General features: G+C 24.0%; 1 protein-coding gene across 1 annotated transcript; it reads left to right on the top strand.

The window, feature by feature from the left end:
• The first annotated feature begins 12,396 nt into the window (after window positions 1–12,396).
• LOC122509767 lies at window positions 12,397–16,344 on the top strand. Its single transcript, XM_043624008.1, has 3 exons — window positions 12,397–12,568; window positions 12,697–12,847; window positions 15,984–16,344. The coding sequence occupies exons 1-3, from the start codon at window positions 12,397–12,399 to the stop codon at window positions 16,342–16,344; spliced, it is 684 nt and encodes a 227-aa protein (XP_043479943.1).
• Window positions 16,345–20,227: the final 3,883 nt, after the last annotated feature.

The raw sequence follows: 20,227 nt of genomic DNA, 5'->3' as shown, positions 1-20,227 counted from the left end.
GAAATAAGCCAGTGTTAGACAATAATGCGAAATATTCACAGGCAAAATCAGTCACAAATTCAACTTTACCTGGTAAGATAGTAGATTACGACTTCAACGATTCTGATATGAGCGACAACAAAATCCCCTTTTCAAAAAAGAAGAAAGATTCCCAATTAATTGTAAAAGAATACGGCTTCGAAGATTCTGATGCGAGCGAAATCGAAATCTCTTTCAAAACCAAGAAGGATTTAAAATTAACTGAGAAAAACAATTTTATTGGTAAAATATAAAAATTATATATAAGGAAAAGTCATATTTAACAAAAAAATTTGATTATTTAAAGTACTATTGAATTTAAATAATAATAATATTAAAAATACAAAAAACGAAATTTAATAATAGATTCTTCAAAGCGTAAACCTTAACCTTTCTTCGTAAGCGTAAAGAGAGTTATCGATTCCGTCATTATACGCAACCCGGTAATTAAATCTGTAGCAAACGATAATCCAAAGCATTTTTATATAAAATCAGTCTCAAAACAAAATATTCCTGAAAACAAAGTTGCTGATGATTTTGATGATTCTGATGCGAGCATAGGCAAAATATTCGTTTCCTTAAATAAAAATATTTCTGATTCTATCGAAATCAATAATATTCTGGGTAAATCTTAAACAGTTCTTCCATTCTTCTAATTTAAATTTTTTTATATTGATTTGCATTTTTAAATTGTTCTTATTGATTTTAAATTGATATTTTTTATTCGGATTGCAATTTTAAAAAGAATATTGTTTAATAATGCTTTTAAATTAACTTAAATTTTGGAACTTAATTAATTATTATTTTATACTTAATTATTTCTTTCGTAAAAAACAGACAAACCTTCCTTAATAGAGAATGAGAGTAATATATCGAATAGAAATGAAAGTAACACAGAAAGTATACATCAACCTCCAAAAGGTAAAAATTGGTGTGAATTATTTAAAGTAATTCAATATAAAATATCTATCTAAAAGGTAAAAATTGGTGTGAATTATTTAAAGTAATTCAATATAAAATATCTTCATTTCATGATAGCGTGTAAAAATTGAAACTTTTTATTCTAATATTAATTAGAGTTTGATAGATTTTAAGAAAGTAATTTTTAGAACACTTAATTACTGAATTACATTCGTTTTTCTCTTTCAGTTACACCAGAGATTCTTCATTTTTTTGAAAATCTTATTTTATGGATGCGAGCACAAGTTGGTGACAACAAACTAACAACAGTTTCGTCAGAAACAACAGTTACTTATCTAAATTAAATTTTCATTCTTTAAATTAAAAAACATAAATTTATTTTTAAGTTTATTCTTTAAATTAAAAGAATTTTTTTGTTTTTAAACATACACTGAAAAAAATGATATTGTTAATTCTAACACACGAAATATAGTTAGGACTTTTGTCTGAAATAAACATACTGTATTGCTGTTCTTGACATATATATTATGTGGATACATAGTGGTTATGTGTTCACATATATATATGGTTAGTAATAATAATAATAATTAATAATAATTTTAAATATCCGAATTTTATTTAGCCCTCATCAATATCCGTGAAAACTGAAGGCCATACGCAGTTGACAAAAACTGAAAATATTTTTGTTAAAAACTCTATCATTTACGATGTTTTGAGGCTGACCCATAATCCAGAAGAAATGGTGAGACGTCTTTTAATAGAATTGATTGGAAAAGACCAATTACAATCAATGACTGCTATGGGAAAAAGAGGAAGAGAACGAATACCTAGAGATATATTGAATGCGGTGTTCAGTAAAAAAAATATTGCTTAATTAAATCTACTCTTTCGGAGGCTGATTTTCGTATCCTTCCACAGTAATTATTGATGACTTTGACGTAGTGTTCAAAAGCAAAAGGTAGTCCTTGGTTTTTTCCTTTTACATAAGCTGAATTATAAAATAGAGGATTAATATCACTGTAATACATGCACGCAAATTCTTTAGAATATAATTAGGCCTTTTATGTCTGTTCAATGAATGTCCCAGAGATATTTCAAAAGAAAAATATTTTTAAAAAATAATAAATTTATTTATTTCAAAAGACGTCTTTAGGACATAAAATGTCTTTAGAACGTCTTTTTAAATATGCATGGGAGTCCTATAAATGGCCTAAATATAATCATTCTATCATTTATATTATTATTCATTATTATTCAAAATCTATTCTTTTACTGTAAATTGCGTTAAATATATCTGAAGGGACTCGATCTTTTCCTCTTTTTCCATATGCTGACATTGTTATTAGTTTTTCTTTTCCAATTAACTCTAATAACAATTTCCTTACCATTTCTTCACGATTATGTACTGATCTCAAAATATCAGAAAGTACAGAATTTTTTATGAAAACGTTTTCAGTTTTTGTCATTTGAGTTAATCCTGTATTATTTTCGTTTGCAGATGAAGACACCGACTAAATAAAATTAAGAATACAAATTACTAATTTTATCAAACAATAAAGATAATAAAAATATTAAAAATTTATATTGCTGTAAATATATAGTAAATAACTGGTATCTTGGAAAGTTCTGTAGCATTCTTGTTTTCAACAACTTGCGGTCGCATCCAGGAAACCAAATCTTCGAAATAATTTAAAACTTCCGGTGTAACTAGAAAAAAATTATATTATATAATCACATGATCGAGAAATCAATTCATTAATTTTATTCCGACATTTATTAATGATATACTTACCTACAGGAGGTAGATTCGAAATAGTGCGACTAACACCTGAAAAAATACTTATAGCTATGCTTAAAACAGATTCTTTAATTATTATTCAAACTAAACTTTTTCCAACTTTAATAAAAAAAACTGTTTTTTACTACTTTTTAAAGAAATAATATAAATTACTATTTCTTGAAAGAATAAATAACTTATACAAAAAAAAGTTTTAAAAATGAAATACAGAAAGATTTTTTATGGACTGTGAAAACGTATGTAAAAAATAAATGCATAATTTCATTTTAAGGTGAAAAATAGATAAGAAAAAAATAAAGTTTTTTTGGAGCGTTGAGAAATAGGAAAAAAATAGAAAAAATGTTAAATATGTTTAATCATTATTATTAAAATAATGATAGTTATTTATTTGTTTACTAATTTAAATTCATTTTATTTATTCATTTTTTATTATTTTTCTATTTATTTAGAATATTTTTTAGAATTTTTAAATTAAAATATAAAAATAACTTATAAGAAAATTATGAAAGAAGAAAAAATTATTTATTATACCATTAATGTCATCCTTTTTCGGTTTCTTCTTTTTTGAAAAAGAAATATCATCTTCATCTGAGGTTGCTTCTCCTGAGGTAGAATCATTTTCTGAATCCTCTCCGGAATCTAAAAAAATAGTTTTTAAAATAGATTTAATCATTTTTTTATTTATTTGTAAAATAATAAAAATTTAATTAAATAAATATTTAAATAAAAATTTAAGTTTAAATAAAAAATAAATCAAAATAAAGAATTATGAAAAGAGTAATGATTTATTATACCAGAAAGTTTATCCTATTTCGATTTGAAATTCAATTTTCTTTTCTTTTTCAGAAGAAGAGAAACATCTTGACTGAATGTTGAATTATTTTCTGAATCCTTATCTGTTAATTCTCCATTTAATTCTTGGCCATCTTCGCAAAATTCACTGTCTTCCAATAGTTTGCTCCTTGGTTTTCCTTTCAAAATTGATTGACGAGAATCTAAACAAATTAATTTTTTAACTAATAAATTACGGGTTAGAATGAAATCAATTTTTTCCTAAAAAAAGTTTAATGTTATAAAATAAATAAAATAAATAAAATAAATAAAATAAATAAAATAAATAAAATAAATAAAATAAATAAAATAAATAAAATAAATAAAATAAATAAAATAAATAAAATAAATAAAATAAATAAAATAAATAAAATAAATAAAATAAATAAAATAAATAAAATAAATAAAATAAATAAAATAAATAAAATAAATAAAATAAATAAAATAAATAAAATAAATAAAATAAATAAAATAAATAAAATAAATAAAATAAATAAAATAAATAAAATAAATAAAATAAATAAAATAAATAAAATAAATAAAATAAATAAAATAAATAAAATAAATAAAATAAATAAAATAAATAAAATAAATAAAATAAATAAAATAAATAAAATAAATAAAATAAATAAAATAAATAAAATAAATAAAATAAATAAAATAAATAAAATAAATAAAATAAATAAAATAAATAAAATAAATAAAATAAATAAAATAAATCCTTATTAATAAAATCAGACTTTTGTCTGTACATTGCATAGAATTCAAAATTTCTATTATATTCCTTCTTTTTACACTCTAAGGAATGCGAAAATACTATTAAGAAAATTATGTGTGTATGTGTATATGTGTGTATGTGTGTATGTGTGTATGTGTGTATGTATGTATGTATGTCCGCAAATTTTCGACCGCGTATCACGGAAAAACGGTTCGATCGTTTGAAGTGAAACTTGGCAGTCTTTTAGGCATTAGCCTAACTTAAAATCCTAGCGATAGTAGATTAAAAAATATTAATATGGACGAAAGTTATGCCATTTTTTCAAAAATTCGAAAATTCGAAATTTTTAGTTTTTTCATATACTTTAGTGAATTGTACTTAAACTTGGTACAGGGTTAATTTTAGTGTTTTTTATGAAGATTTAATCGTCAGAATAATAAAATTTTGAATAACAAATAAAAAGTGTTAGATTTAAATATTGAAAAATTAAAAAGTTTAAAAATTGAAATTTTTTTGTAATTATTTTTTATACGGTTGTATTTCTTAGGTCAACAATAAAAATTTGTTGTTGAAATCATAAGTTTACTTTCTTAAAAGAATTCTATTAGGTCAGAATTTTAACAATATCCATATAATTAATATGAGACTTTTGTCAGTATGTTGCACAGAATTCAAAATTGCTATTATATTTTATTAATTAATGATCAAAAAATGAAAAACTCAAATTTCATTCTGATGACTAAATTGTAATAAAAAATACTAAAATTAACCCTGTATAAAATTTAAGTAAAATTAATGACAATAATTATTTCAAAAGATAAATTTTGAGTTTTAAAAATTTTGAAAATATATAGCACTAGCTGTCATGTCGTACCCGTCTTCGACGGGTTTTAGTTTCTACCAATACATTTAACAATGTTTCTACCAATTTGCGGAAAATCAAAAATACCCGGGATAAATTAATTAATAATTAATAATTAGTTAATTAATAATAATTAATAATTAGTTAATAATTAATTAATTAATAATTAGTTACCATTAGCTATTTCGGTAGTATAATTATACTATTTGAATAGTCTCCACCCTTTAGCAAAAAATCAAAAATTATCAAAAATTCGAGAAACCGAATTTCTTAAAATTTAACATTTTTTTCTTCTCTTTTATATCATTAAGCTTCATTATTTTTGTACTCTTAAAAAATACTTTACTTATATTTAATAGTCTCCACCCTTTGGTAAAAAATCTAAAATTATGGAAAATTAGCAAAAATTCATAAAACCGAATTTATTAAAATTCAACATTTTTTCTTCTCTTTTATGGCTTTTGGTTTCATTATTTTTGGGCTCTTCAAAAATACTTTACCTAATTTGTTATCTCCACCCTTTGGTAAAAAATCTAAAATTATGGAAAAATAGCAAAAATGCAAAAAAATGAATTTCTTAAAATTAAACATTTTTCCTTCTTTTTATGGCATTTAGCTTTATTATTTTTGTGCTCTTAAAAAATACTTTACTTATTCAATAGTCTCCACCCTTCGGTAAAAAATCTAAAATTATGGAAAATTATCAAAAATTCAAAAAACCGAATTTCTTAAAATTCAACATTTTTCCTTCTTTTTTATAGCATTTAGCTTTATTATTTTTGTGCTCTTAAAAAATACTTTACCTAATTTGTTATCTCCACCCTTCGGTAAAAAATCTAAAATTATATAAAATTAGCAAAAATTCAAAAAACCGAATTTCTTAAAATTCAACATTTTTCCTTCTTTTTTATGGCATTTAGCTAATTATTTTTGTTTAATGTAGCAAATTTTTTACTTTACATACTGATCTTTAAATAAAAAACTTTAATAACTTTTCCTGAAAAGCTTGCTTACAGATTAAAAATCACTATTTTCTTAGAAAAAAGTTGATCTAAAAAAACGAAAAAAAATTTCAAAATACATCTTTTTTAAAAATTTTATCGTAGAAATGGGTTGTATTTATCTGAAAAAGTTAGCTAAGGATAGTTTTTTCATTCATTTTACAAAAGATAAAAAATTTGCATTTTTTTGTTTTTTTGAATTTTTTGGAAAAATGTCATAACTTTTGTTCAAGTTAATATTTTTTAATCGGATAAGGCTATGATTGTAAGTTACTTTAATACCTAATAGACTGCCAAATTTCACTTTAATTGGTTAAACCGTTTTCAATTGATGCGCGAACAAAGTTTTGCATACAGACAGAGACAGACAGACAGAAATTTTTTTTACATTTTTAGAATTCTAATGTCTCAAAACGAAAAAATATATAAAAATTTTCAAGTTTGGAGCAATGTACAGATAGTCATCTGATTTTATTAATATAGATAATGTTCGTTCACATTAATAACTTTTAGTTTACTATAGCTACACTAAAAAAAGTTATATGATTCAAGTAATTATAATTATTTGAAAAATAATATCTTATTTAAAAAGTTTTTATTTCGATCTAATAAGAATTTATTTCGTTTAAATAATTTTATTTAGTTGAATCAAATAAATCTTAATTGGATTAATTAAATAAATACTTGACTCTAATAAATAAATTTATTTAACACAAATCATTTCTAAATTTTATATTTTTTCATGGATTGCTTCTAAACTTTCTATAGTTGAGTATTACATGTTATTTAGTCACATTTTAGCATAATTTTTCAAAAATACTTTCTTATAACGAAGATGTAAGTATAAAAATGTTTTGAATATCAAAAAATTGAAAAAATTATAATTGATACCAATTGCTATGAAGCTTAATTCAGTAGTATTTGTGGGCTCTCTGATTTAACTTTTAGAAATATCACTTGATCAATGTAAAGACAAAAGTTAAACACGGTGTTTATTTTGGTTTAAAACAATTTCCGGCTTTGTCCAAATTTTTCCTGGTTTACTGGACGGGTTTTTTTTAATAATACATTTAACAGGGTGTTTACCAACCGAGAAAAACTGGATCTACTTGCTATACAATTAGTTCGAATTAGACTGTACTATAACTCAAAAAACTGGAGGAAATTTTAGATTTATTTTAATACATTATATTGATTGAAGTACTACAAATTGAGAAATATTGTTTTCTGCATTTGAATTAGTTAAAAATAACTAATTTGATAATAAAAAGTCGGTCACTGTTTCAAATGGTATTATTTTCCTAATGAAATAGACAATAGTAACTAATTATTATTTTTTCCCTGTCAAATCAAATTCCCGGCTATTTTCCGGTTTTCTAGGTTGGTAGATACACTGTTAAGTGCATTATCAGAAACTACAACCCGTCGAAGACGGGTACGACAGCTAGTAAAATAAATAAAATAAATAAAATAAATAGAATAAATAAAATAAATAAAATAAATAAAATAAATAAAATAAATAAAATAAATAAAATAAATAAAATAAATAAAATAAATAAAATAAATAAAATAAATAAATAAATAAATAAATAAATAAATAAAATAAATAAATAAATAAAATAAATAAAATAAATAAAATAAATAAAATAAATAAAATAAATAAAATAAATAAAATAAATAAAATAAATAAAATAAATAAAATAAATAAAATAAATAAAATAAATAAAATAAATAAAATAAATAAATAATAAAATAAATAAAATAAATAAATAAATAAATAAATAAAATAAATAAAATAATAAAATAAATAAAATAAATAAAATAAATAAAATAAATAAAATAAAATGAATGAAATAAAAAAATTGGAAAAGCAAATAAGAGAAAGAAGAATTTTTTTATATTACCAAGAACTCTATCACTGTTCGTTGATTTATTCGAAATAGTCTTTTTCGGTGATTGAAGGATTTCTTCTACGCTGGGTTTTATTGGTTTATTTTTTGAATCCTCAAAGTCCTCTCTAGCTATTGATTTTGAATTCGGTTGATCGAAATCAACAGCGACTGTCTGTTTGTTGCCCAAGGCAGAATTCTTATTTTCCACATTTTTCTTTTGAGAATTGGAACCGGAATCTAAAAAAAGTTTTTAAATAGATTTAATCATATTTTTAATTTAGTTTAAAATTAATAAAAATTTAATTCAATTAATATTCAAATAAAAAATAAATCAAAATAAACGACTAAAGAATTATGAAAAAAGTAATGATTTATTATACCTGAAAGTTTATCCTTTTTCGATTTGTGATTCAATTTCTTTTTCTTTTTCGGAAGAAGAGAAACATCTTGACTAAAGGTTGAATCATTTTCTGAATCATTATCTGTTAACTCTCCATGTAATTTTTGATCATCTTTGCGAAATTCACTCTCTTCCAATAATTTGCTCCTTGGTTTTCCTTTCAAAATTGATTGACGAGAATCTAAACAAATTAATTTCTCGACTAATAAATAATTGATAATATTTGTCAATTTTTAATTAAATTTTTGTTTTGAAATAATTCTTACAATAGGAATAATGTATCTAATTTTAACGTAATAAATATTGTAAATAAAAAGTTAGAAAAGTAGATAAAAAAAAATAGATATTGCCGAGAACTTTATTCTTTATAGTCGGTGAACAATTTTCAGAATCTAGAGAAATGTTTGAAATATGTACAATCAATTTTATTGAAATTATAGTTGAAAATACTCTACATTAAATTAAAAGAAATAAAAATAACTGATAAGAAAATTATAAACGATAAAAAAATTATTTATTTTACCATTAATCTCATCCTTTTTTAGTTTCTTTTTTTTGAAAAAAGAAACGTCTACATCGGAGGTTGCCTCTTCTGAGGTAGAATCATTTTTTGAATCCTCCCCGTTGATTAAAGATGTTTTCTTAAATTTCACATCTGAATGTACATTTATTGGCGCAGCATGATAATCAGTTTTTCGTTTCAAAATCGACTGACGAGGAACTAAAAAAATTAATTTTTTAACTAATAAACAACGGGTTTAAATTGAATAATTTTTTTCTTAAAATACAATTATTTAATTTTAATTTTTATACTTAATATAATTGGTAATATCTGACAATTTTTTAATTAATAATCATTTTTTGAATTTTTTTACAACACTAATAATATTTCTATCATTTTATAATAATAAACATTTTAATTAAAAAAATTAGAATAGTAAATAAAAGAGAATAGAATTTATTTTATTCTTTTTAGTCAATTTTTTCGAATTAATCTTTGAATTTTTAGTTTTATATTACGGTAAGTTTAATAAAAATGAATGATAATAAATATATTGTTAATAAAATATACGAAAATTAAAATCAAACAAAATTTATATTACCAAGTGTTTTATCAGTTTGTCCTGAATTATTATTTTGAACCAATGCAGGTTGGATTTGTCTTGATTTGGATATTGATAATCTTGGTAAATTGGATATTTTCTTGTTCAATTCCAGTTGACCTTCAGCTGCATGCTTCTTTTTAATCAGTGCATTCGGATCTATTTCTTTTTTTCCTGGATTCAGTTTTTTGCTGGTCACCTTTCCATCTTTTGTCACATTTAAGCTATTGAGGAATGATTTGTCTTCTAGAAATAAAATTTGAATGTATATACATAGAATGTAATATAATTAAAATAACCTAGATTTATATAAATGAATTCTTACCGCTTCTCCTCTTAAGTATTGCTCTATATGTCCTCCCATTATAATTTATGTCTAACTCTTCCTCCTCTTCTTTTTCAATCATTTCTTCCGTTTCTTCCATTATAGTCACAGTACGCTGCTTTTTCCATTGCACCAGCACCCACATTTTTAAAAATCGAGAAATAACCTTTTTTCAAAGACTAAGAATAATTCGTAATAATAATTCTGTTTTCGTAAAAACAATTTTTGTTGCTAAGTAATTAATAGTTTTAAAAAATTATTAATTCATTTGTTTTTTTTTATTATAAATAAAGGGTGTTTTCGGCATATCCACAGATCATGATCCGGATCACTCAGTGGTACTCAATAACACAGGCACACAAAAAAATAAAAAAGTCAAAACCCAGAGGTTACACCCCCCTTTCCCCATGTTTTTGGGGTCGCTGAAACCGAATATGACCATGAAAATTGTTTTTCATCGGCCATTTTCCCGCTACCACCCCCTTACACCTGCTCCCGGGGGTTGGAATTTCAGTTTTAAAAAAAGTGGAGTAGGGTGTCTATTCCTATGTTTTTTGGGTCGCTAAAACCAAAAAAGACTACCAAAAACAAATTCTTCCCTCCATTAACCCCCTACAACCCCCTTAACACCCGAAAGGTGGGTGGTCGAAATTCGAATTTTCACGAAAAGTCGATTACGATGTCTAAACCTACGTTTTTTGGGTCGCTGAAACCAAAAAGATTCCCTAAATCAAATCCTTTCCACCCCGATCCCCTACAACCCCCTGTAATAATTTTTTTCAAATAAAACGAACCGATTTTTGGGAGATTGAAAATTAAATATTAATTATCAAAAATTATTGCAGGGGGTTGTAGGATATTGAGGGTGGAAAGGATTTGATTTTGGTAGTCTTTTTTGGTTTCGGCGACCCAAAAAACGTAGGTTTAGACACCGTAATCGACTTTTCGTGAAAATTCGAATTTCGACCCCCCATCTTTCGGGTGTTAAGGGGGTTGTAGGGGATTAAGGGAGGGAAGAATTTGTTTTTGGTAGTCTTTTTTGGTTTTAGCGACCCAAAAAACATAGGAATAGACACCCTACTCCACTTTTTTTTAAACTGAAATTCCAACCCCCGGGAGCAGGTGTAAGGGGGTTGTAGCGGGAAAATGGCGGATGAAAAAAAATTTCCATGGTCTTATTCGGTTTCAGCGACCCCAAAAACATGGGGATAGGGGGGTGTGACCTCTGGGTTTTGACTTTTTTATTTTTTTGTGTGCCTGTGTAATTTTCAAATGAAAATTATAACTTTAGCGTTCTGTTGTTTTTTGTGATTGGTGAATTTTACGATACCCTCATTTTGATTGGCGCATTATAAAAAAATTGCGACAGTATGTGAAGTGTGCATTAAGTTCCAGAAGAATGGTAACAGAAAATAATTAATTTTTTTTTAAATTTAATAAAACTCGCCAAACAATTGACAATAGAAGTCCGAGATCATAATCTGCTTCATTAGAGAGATCACGGATTTGGATCACGAAAGTTAAAAACAAATGGCAGAAGGTATGTGCAAACAAAAACATTTTAAATGAAAGAGATAAAATTTTGTAATGTTTTCTTGCAATTCGTCGTCAAAGTTATTTTCAATAAAACGAATTGAAAATTTTGTTTAAAAAAATCTTACAATTAGTTAATAAATTATGACGTCATTCAATTATAAATGATATCTCAAATTATAATTAGGTTAAATATTTTTTCTTTTTTATGTAAGTCACTAAGTCATAAATTCTTATTCTCTTATAAATTTAAAATTTTTGAAACGCTTTAATCAAAAAATGAACATTTTCTTTTAAATTATATCTAAAAAATTATTTACATGGAGAAAATTACAAAAAGTGTATTACAACTATTTGTATTTTTTTATAATTGTAAACACAATTACAGCGAGTATTAAACTCAACAGTAGTATGATTATTTTAATTAATTAAAAACTCTTCAATATTTATTTAAATTTTTAAATGTTAATTTAAAAAATAAATATAAAATTGTTTCAAGTTAATGACAATCAAAAATTTTTAAATTAAAATTTTTAATAATTATTAAATGTTATTTAAACAATCGTTCTTTTTATAATACTCTCACTCAAAAATCATTTGTTTACTTTAAAAGCACTTCTTTATCTTTTTTCATAAAACTTTTTTCCTTGCACTAATTAATACAAAAAACTCTTACAACTTTGAAATTTTAGTTAATAAGCATTAGAATTTTATGAAAGGCCCTAAAGCTTAATAATTTATTATTGGTCTTTTTTGAAACTAAGATTGGAGTCACTGAAGATTTTAAGTTTAGATTATAGAAATTTGAATAATTGTTAGCTGTTTTTAAAAATCTTTAAACATAAATTTATCGAATTTGAATTGAATATTAGGCATTATTAAATCAAACTTCTTTGATCACTAACTTTAAAATTTATTTTCGGCTTTTCATGCATTGCATTTTTGTTAAAAATCGATAATTGAACTAATTGAACTTCATTTTAAAACTATAGTTATGGATAATTATCAAATTGGATTGCTGATTACTACGGCCGTCGCTGTCATCTTTGACGATGAAGAAGAGGAAAATGATGATAATGTGTCAATAATTATTGCGAAAGAACGAGAGAATCATACAAAGAACGAAAATTTCTTCGAATTAATCGTTCCTATGTACTCTCTGTCTGGTAATAATAAACTTATTTCGAGACAAATATTTTTGTGTTTCTTAAAAGATTAAAATGATTAAAAGAAGTAAACCAAATGTAGCAACCTTGCATGATAGACTTTAATATAATAATATAATTTTTAATAGATTTCCAATCACATTTTCGAATGTCCAGAACAACATTTGAAGAACTAGGTTTAATTTTGGGACCACGTTTAAATACTGTGTATTCAAATATCCCAGTGATGAAAAAGTTAGCTGTAGAAATTTGGACATTTGCAAACCAAGAAGTGTATAGGTATGTTATTTACATGTATATTTAAATTTTATTGCAAAATATTCATTTCTTGTCTCCTATTTATAAAAGAAAAGAAAATTTTATTGAAGTACTCTAACTAAAGAAAATGTACTCAAATTGGAATAAAACTTGCTCCTAATTTAGCCTTACATGTAAATATTTAAATTAACGTCTTAAATTCTCAGGGTTGCCACGCATCCTGGAAACCTGGAAATGTAAGGGAATTTTTATAAAAATTTTTATAAACCTTAAAAAACCTGGAAAAGTCAGGGAATTTTTATTGGAATCCTGGAAAATTATTGTTTTCTAAAGTTATTGTGCTTATTCTTGAAATTTAATTTTTCTTTATTTTATATTTCAATTTTCTTAATTCAATTTTAAAAGAGTTTCCTTTACAATTTTTCTTCGAAATAATTCAATTATTTTCATAAATAATAAAACTTATCGCAAAATTTCAATTTTTTTTAATGCAATTTTAATGGAATTGAATAATTATTCTTGAAAATTTTATTAAAATTCATCAAAGAAATTCAATTATTTTCAAAAGTAATAAAATTCTTCGCAAAAATTCAATTATTTTAATGAATTTTTTTTTAACAAATTCAATTTTTTTTCAAAAATTCTCCTCCAGTCAATGATTTTCAATATCTACTATTTTTGAAAAAAATTTTCAAAAATATTCAATTTATGTATAAACAGAGATTCAATTACTTTTATAAATATGTAATACAATTTTTTACAGGGATTCAATTATTATTTTCTTATATAATAAAACTTATTGCAGAACTTCAATTATTTTTGATACAATTTTAATCAAATTCCTCGAAAAATGAAATTTTTCTTAAAAATTTTATTAAAATTCATCAAAGAAATTCAATTATTTAAAAAGACTTTTTAATCAAATTTCTTCTCAAGAATTCAATTATTTTCCAAATTAGTAAAATTCTTCTTAGAAATTCAATTATTTCCAACAATTTTAATAAAATTCTTGGCAATATTTCAATTATTTAAAAAAATTTTAATAAAATTCTTGACAAAATTTCAATTATTTTCAAAAACTTTTCTCAATTCAATGAAATTTTTTTACAGACATTCATAATTATTTTTAATCTAATTTCTCGAAAAATGAAATTTTCTTAAAAATTTTATTGAAATTCGTCGAAAGAATTTTAATCACCTATTTAAAAATTTGTTGATAAAATTCTTTAAATGAGAGTTGAATTTTAAAAAACATTCAATTCTTCATTAAATTATTTTTTTGTATTTAAATAATTGAATTGTCGTAGAATTTTCTAATAATAATTGATTCAAATATGAATTTTTAGTTAAAACTTTAGATAATAATTGAGTTTTGAAAAGCAGGTCTCAAATTATAATCTTTGAATGTTTAAAGTTTTCATACTTTTAACTTAAAATTGTGTAGATTTAATTTTTTTGTAAAAGTTGAATTGAATTTTTTTTGAAGTTATTTCAAGTTTTTATTTTCTAATTTATATTTGATTGAAGAATTTCCGAATAATCGATTAAATTTTGTAAAATTGAATTGTAAACAAAAGGATTTGAAAAGGTGGAAAGAAATTTTTCTGAAATTATTAATAGTAATTAATTTAAAGAAGAATTTTAGTTAAAAATTGTGGAAAACAATAATGGAATTAAAATAATAAAAGTAATTTTGAATAAGTTACAGTAACGATATTTTTATAATAGGTATAAAATGATGATTTTATCAGTCCAACATTTTTAATTATTATAAAACATGAAGATAGCGATTGTTCCGAGACGAAGACTCGGAGTGATCGATATTTTCATGTTTTATAATATTTTTTTATAAGTTGTTTAATTTCAAAAAGGTTAGAATTAAAAATTTTGTAAAATATAAATGTAGTTTTAAAAACCTGGAAAAATTCTGTTTTTTAACCTGGAAAACCTGGAAAAGTCAGGGAATTTGAAATGAGCAAAAGCGTGGCAACCCTGATACTTCATACTGGGCTACGTTTCTGCGAAATTTAATAAGCTTTAATTTAATTTATCTATAATTATCTTAATTTGATTAATGGAATTCTAAATTTATTATTATTACTTAATTTATTTATGAAAAAGAAAGAATTCTTTTTCATTTTTTTATTAATTAATAATTTTGGTCGTCTGCATAAAAAGGAACCATTTTACTGACTTTATTTTAGAAGATAATTTTAAAAGGTGGAGTAAACTCAAAGAGAAATAGGCACTGAGTATTAAATACTGAATAATTTTTATTGAGCTTAAAGACAAAACTGTTCAAAAATAGATCAATCGAAGCGTTTTTTAATGCTCTATAAGTTGGTAATGATACTTTAAAAGTTACTTTTACATTTTTCAAAAAAGTATTATTTTCCAAAAATTTATATTTTTAAAAGTTTAATATCTCTGACTAATACGGAGAAAAAAAATTCAGTGAGTGCTGAAAAGATGCGTCTGAGAAAACTACAAAACTAAAGAAAAACATTCATAGGTGTGCTATATTTTTTTTAAGTTATGGCCAAAAAACGTTTTTTGCAAAATTAAAAATGAAAAAAAATATAGTTAAACTTTGTGAATCGGGCTGAAAATACTCTCATTTTATGTCCCCCAGATAAGCTACAATTTTCTTGTTATACATACACGAAAATTCGCGTTTATCTTATATATTGGACAAAAAATAAATTATAAAATGTTTTACGTCAAATATTGTGTTTACTATATCGTAATTAAAAACACGAAATAATACTATTTTTAATATTTTATTAGCGTGGGAGCTAAAGCTTAAGATTTGGTTCTTGAGATTTCTAAATTATACCTTCTCAATAACTTCCCGTATTTTATATTTACAGGGTTCTAAGACCATTCAAAATCTTCGAAATCTAATAGAAAATATGCTCATTTAAATAAGTCTAGTAGTATCAAAATGATTCCTTTTCATGCAGACATCCCCATTTTAATGACCTTTCTTTTTCTTTTCGAAATATTATTTTATATAACTGACATTAAAGAGAAATTAAATATTAGATAAAGAAATAAGACTAATAATAATAATTTTGAATTTACGAATCTAAATTCTGTCCAATACATAATATATTGAAATTATAAAAAGTTGTTTATAAAAAAATGTTTTACGCAGATCAATAGCTGATCGATTTGGCATTGCCAAATCGACAGCTTGGGAATGTATGCTGGACGTAGCCAATTGCCTATGTGCGCGGGTTAAAGATTTCATACAGTGGCCAAGAGGGATAGAAGTATCGAATAGTGAAAGAGAATTTCGCAAAATAGCTGGTCATCCTGGCGTTATTGGCGCAGTTGATGGATGCCATATACAGATAAGTGCGCCACACGAAAATCCTGATAGCTATATCAATAGGCATAAGTATCACTCAATAATTTTACAAGGACATGTGACGCAAAAATGCGATTTATCTATGTTTTTGCTGGATGTTGTGGTAGTACCCATGATGCTAGAGTGTGGTCTTTATGCGATTTGAATATGGTTAGTAATCGTCAATATAATGAATATTTCCCTGAAGAAACACACATTCTTGGCGATAAGGCATATCCAATTCAACACAACTTGCTACCGCCCTATAAAGACAATGGGTTTTTAAGTGAAGTCGACTTAAATTACAATTTAATTCACTCCAAAACGCGACAAATCATTGAACGAGTTTTTACACTACTTTTGGGTCGATTTCGTCGGTTAAAATATTTATATCTACAAAATGTAGAGTACGGTGCACTTATAATCTTAGCATGCTGTTGTCTGCACAACATTTGTCTGATAATGAATGACGAAGCACTTATTGATGAAAATTTTGAACATCATTTGAACGACAGCTATGATGATGATGACGTTGCCCCGTTATTAAATGGAGTAAGAGAAAATGATTTTCCTTTTGATGAAAATGTAAAACGCAGTGTAATAGCTGATGTTTTGTTTAATAATCAAAGAAGATAGTGTTGCATATTTTACATTTACAAGTGAGAGTATTTTAAAGTTAATCATGAAATATATTTTTTACAATTTTTAATCCCAAATTGTATAAAATATATCGTTTTGTAACAAATTATTGTAAACGTGTGGACAAATTTAATAAATTATTTAAATTACAATATCATATTATTACTAAATATATAAATTAACACTAAATAGTGTTCTTCTTGAATAAAATATTTGCAAATTTCAGAGAGAAAGGAAGAAAAAGAAGTCTGAGGACTTCTATTTAGAGATTGGTTCTATTGTAATTATAATTTGTTGTAATTCAATCTTTTTTCTTAAAAAATTTTTTTGTGCAATAATCTTTCAATATTAATGCAAAATAAATTATTTGGAACAAAAAATTATTTTGTGTATAAAAATACTTTCTTGCATAAATTTTTTTTATATAAATCATGCTTTTCTAAAAAAAATAATTTTCTAATATAAAAAAATTCTTTCTATATAAAAATACTGAACATTATTATTTACGATCAAATTTTTATTGTTAGAATTAACCTTTACAAATTCTAATTTTTATCGAAATAATAATCATAAAAATTTAAAACATTAATTAGTAATTGATTGCACATATGTGACTTTAACTTTGTTTAAAAAATAACATCAAGAAAAATTGCGGTTTAGCGCAAAACGGAGCATTTTTTTGAAATACAATAATGGTAAAAAATGCTAAAACTGAACAAAGTATGAATGCTTAAATATACTATTTTTTTATGTCGATCAAGTTTTCAACAATGGATAAAAATTTATCTTTCCGTTTATTATTTTCTTCATGTCTCAGCTGGGCTTCTTCCCTAAAAGCATCAAAGGATGATCTCTTTAAATAATTCTTTTTTTTCTTAATTACTTTCTTTGATACAGCTTTATTTTCTTTATCTTCATCTTCTTTATCACTGTCGTCAGAAAAATTTTGTATTTTTTTCATTATTCTAGTTCTGAATCCATCAATACTAGAAGACAGAGAAGGTGGGTTAATCTCAGGTTTTTCAAACATAATTTCATTCATGGCGTCAAAGAATTCCCATGTTACCGGTGCTTCACCGGTTTGTTTCTTTAATAATACATTTTTCTTATACATTCGCATCATGAGCTTCCACTTTGACTCACACTGTTTAAATGCTTTTGTACAACTGGATTTCAAAATTTCCATTTCAACCCGTTTCCAAAAATCCATTCCTAAACTTGGCTTTTTTCTCGATTTCTCAAGACAAGAATACGTTTCCATTAACAACCTCGTTTCTTTCACTGTCCAATGCGTTTTCTCTCCTGGGAAAATTTTAAAGATTAATTTAATTTTAATTCTTAAAACTTTTTAAACGCAACGCTATTTTTTAAAACTTTTAAAAGCTTTCTCTATCACCATTCAAAATGCGATCCCAAAATATTTAATCCTATCAAGATGAGAAGTATATTCCTACTGAGAGTAATCTTAAATTAAAATCTTTAAATAATAGTATAAAAATAGTCTGTAATAATTTGCATAATTCTACATTTGAGTTTTAATAAATATTTAACCCTTATTAAAATTATTTAAATAATATAAGTTACAGTGGGTTACCTGGATTCACATTTCCCTTTATGTCAGTCAATGAAATTGTATCAACCTTAAAAGATGACTCTTTTTCTGAATAAGATGTACTTTGTGATGGCTGGCTTATAATAAAATCAGAAGGTTCTAGCTCTATGTCCTCATCCTCAACTGTAACTTTCTTCGGCGAATTGAACGGCAATGGTTGTAACTCTACATATAAATTTAAAAAAATTTAAATTTTCTCTACTAGAAAACACTTTTTGTATATTTGTTATGAAATATTACATATGTAGAAAATGCATTTTTTGCAATTAGAATTTTATATCAAGGTCAGTACTTATGTTTTCAGGGTTGCCAAAGGTCAGGGAATTCAGGGAAAAGTCAGGAAAAGCAAAATTAGTCAGGGAAGTCAGGGAAAAGTCAGAGATTTTTAGTAAAAGTACTGGAAAAAATTGAATTTTAAAAATTCATAAAAAAACTATCATAAAATTATGACTTACAAATTATTTAATGAATCATTTTTACAATTTTCATAAATACTAGATTGATAAAAGAATTTTAGTTAAAAATACTAAAAAAATTGAATTTTGGGAAAAGTTACAATAATTCCAGAAATTCAATTCTTTTCAAAAGTAATCAAATTTTTCGCAGAAATTCAATTATATTCAAAAATTAAAAAAAAATTCTGGTCATTTCAATTATATCTTTAAAAATAATAAAATTCTTTTCCAACATTCAATTATGTTAAAAAATTTTTAAAAAATTCTCGTCAAAATTTTAATTATCTTTATAAATAATACAATTCTTCTTCGAAATTCAATTATTTTTAAAAACTTTAATAAAATTCTTGACAAAATTTCACAGGAATTCAATAATATACAAGATTTTTAATAAATTTCTTCGAAATAAATCAATTATTTTCATAAATAATAACATTTTGACAGGAATTCAATTATTTAATATAAAAAATTTCATTTTTTTTTCGAAAAATATCAATTATTTAAAACGAATTTTATAAAATTCGTCGCAGGAATTCATTTAATAAAAATTTAACAAAGTTCTTTTGAATTCCTTAAAAAAAATTTATTATTTATAAAAATAATAATTGAATTCCTGTGAAATTTGTATTATTTCTAAAAATAACCAAATGTTTATATGCAATTTTATTAAAAATTTTTTTAAATAATTGAATTTTTTGGGAAATTTTGTTAAAAATAGTAGATATTGAAAATAATTGAAATTAGAAAAATTTTTGAAAATAATTGAAATTAGGACAAGAATTTCTTTGACATTTAGAAAAATAATTAAACTTTGGAAAAGAATTTTGTTATTTATGAAGATAATCGGGATTTTTACAAAATTTTTTTTCAAATTTTGTACATAGTTGAATTTTATAAGAAGAATTTTATTATTATTTTTTTTCTTTGAAAATACAGTGAGTTCTCGCGAGTCGTTCAACTCACGAGTCGTTCAAACTCGCCAGTCGTTCAACAGCTGATCAGTTCTAGCATGCGCGCGCCGGTGCTCAGTGCTGTGTAATTTAAACGGACCAAAGTCATTGAATATTGTGTCTTTCGGGGCGATAAATATGTTTCACACATCCCTGAAATCGCCTTGGAGGCGTGGCTTATGCTTTGAACGACTCGTGAGTTTTATGATCTTGAAAATTTTCGAGAATTGAACGACTCGCGAGAACTCACTGTAGTTGAATTTCTGCAATTATTTGTAATTTCTCCAAAATTGAATTTTTTTAGTGTTTTCAACAAAAATTTAAATTAGAAAGTTTTCAAATTCTATTATTTTTAAAATTGCTAATTTTATTTATAAAATGTAGTAAAAAGTT

The sequence above is a fragment of the Leptopilina heterotoma genome, unplaced genomic scaffold, assembly GCF_015476425.1.
Source record: "Leptopilina heterotoma isolate Lh14 unplaced genomic scaffold, ASM1547642v1 Lhet_627, whole genome shotgun sequence".
Lineage (NCBI taxonomy): Eukaryota > Metazoa > Arthropoda > Insecta > Hymenoptera > Figitidae > Leptopilina > Leptopilina heterotoma.
Note: the sequence above shows the minus strand (reverse complement) of the source record. Positions and strands in the feature narration are given on the sequence as shown.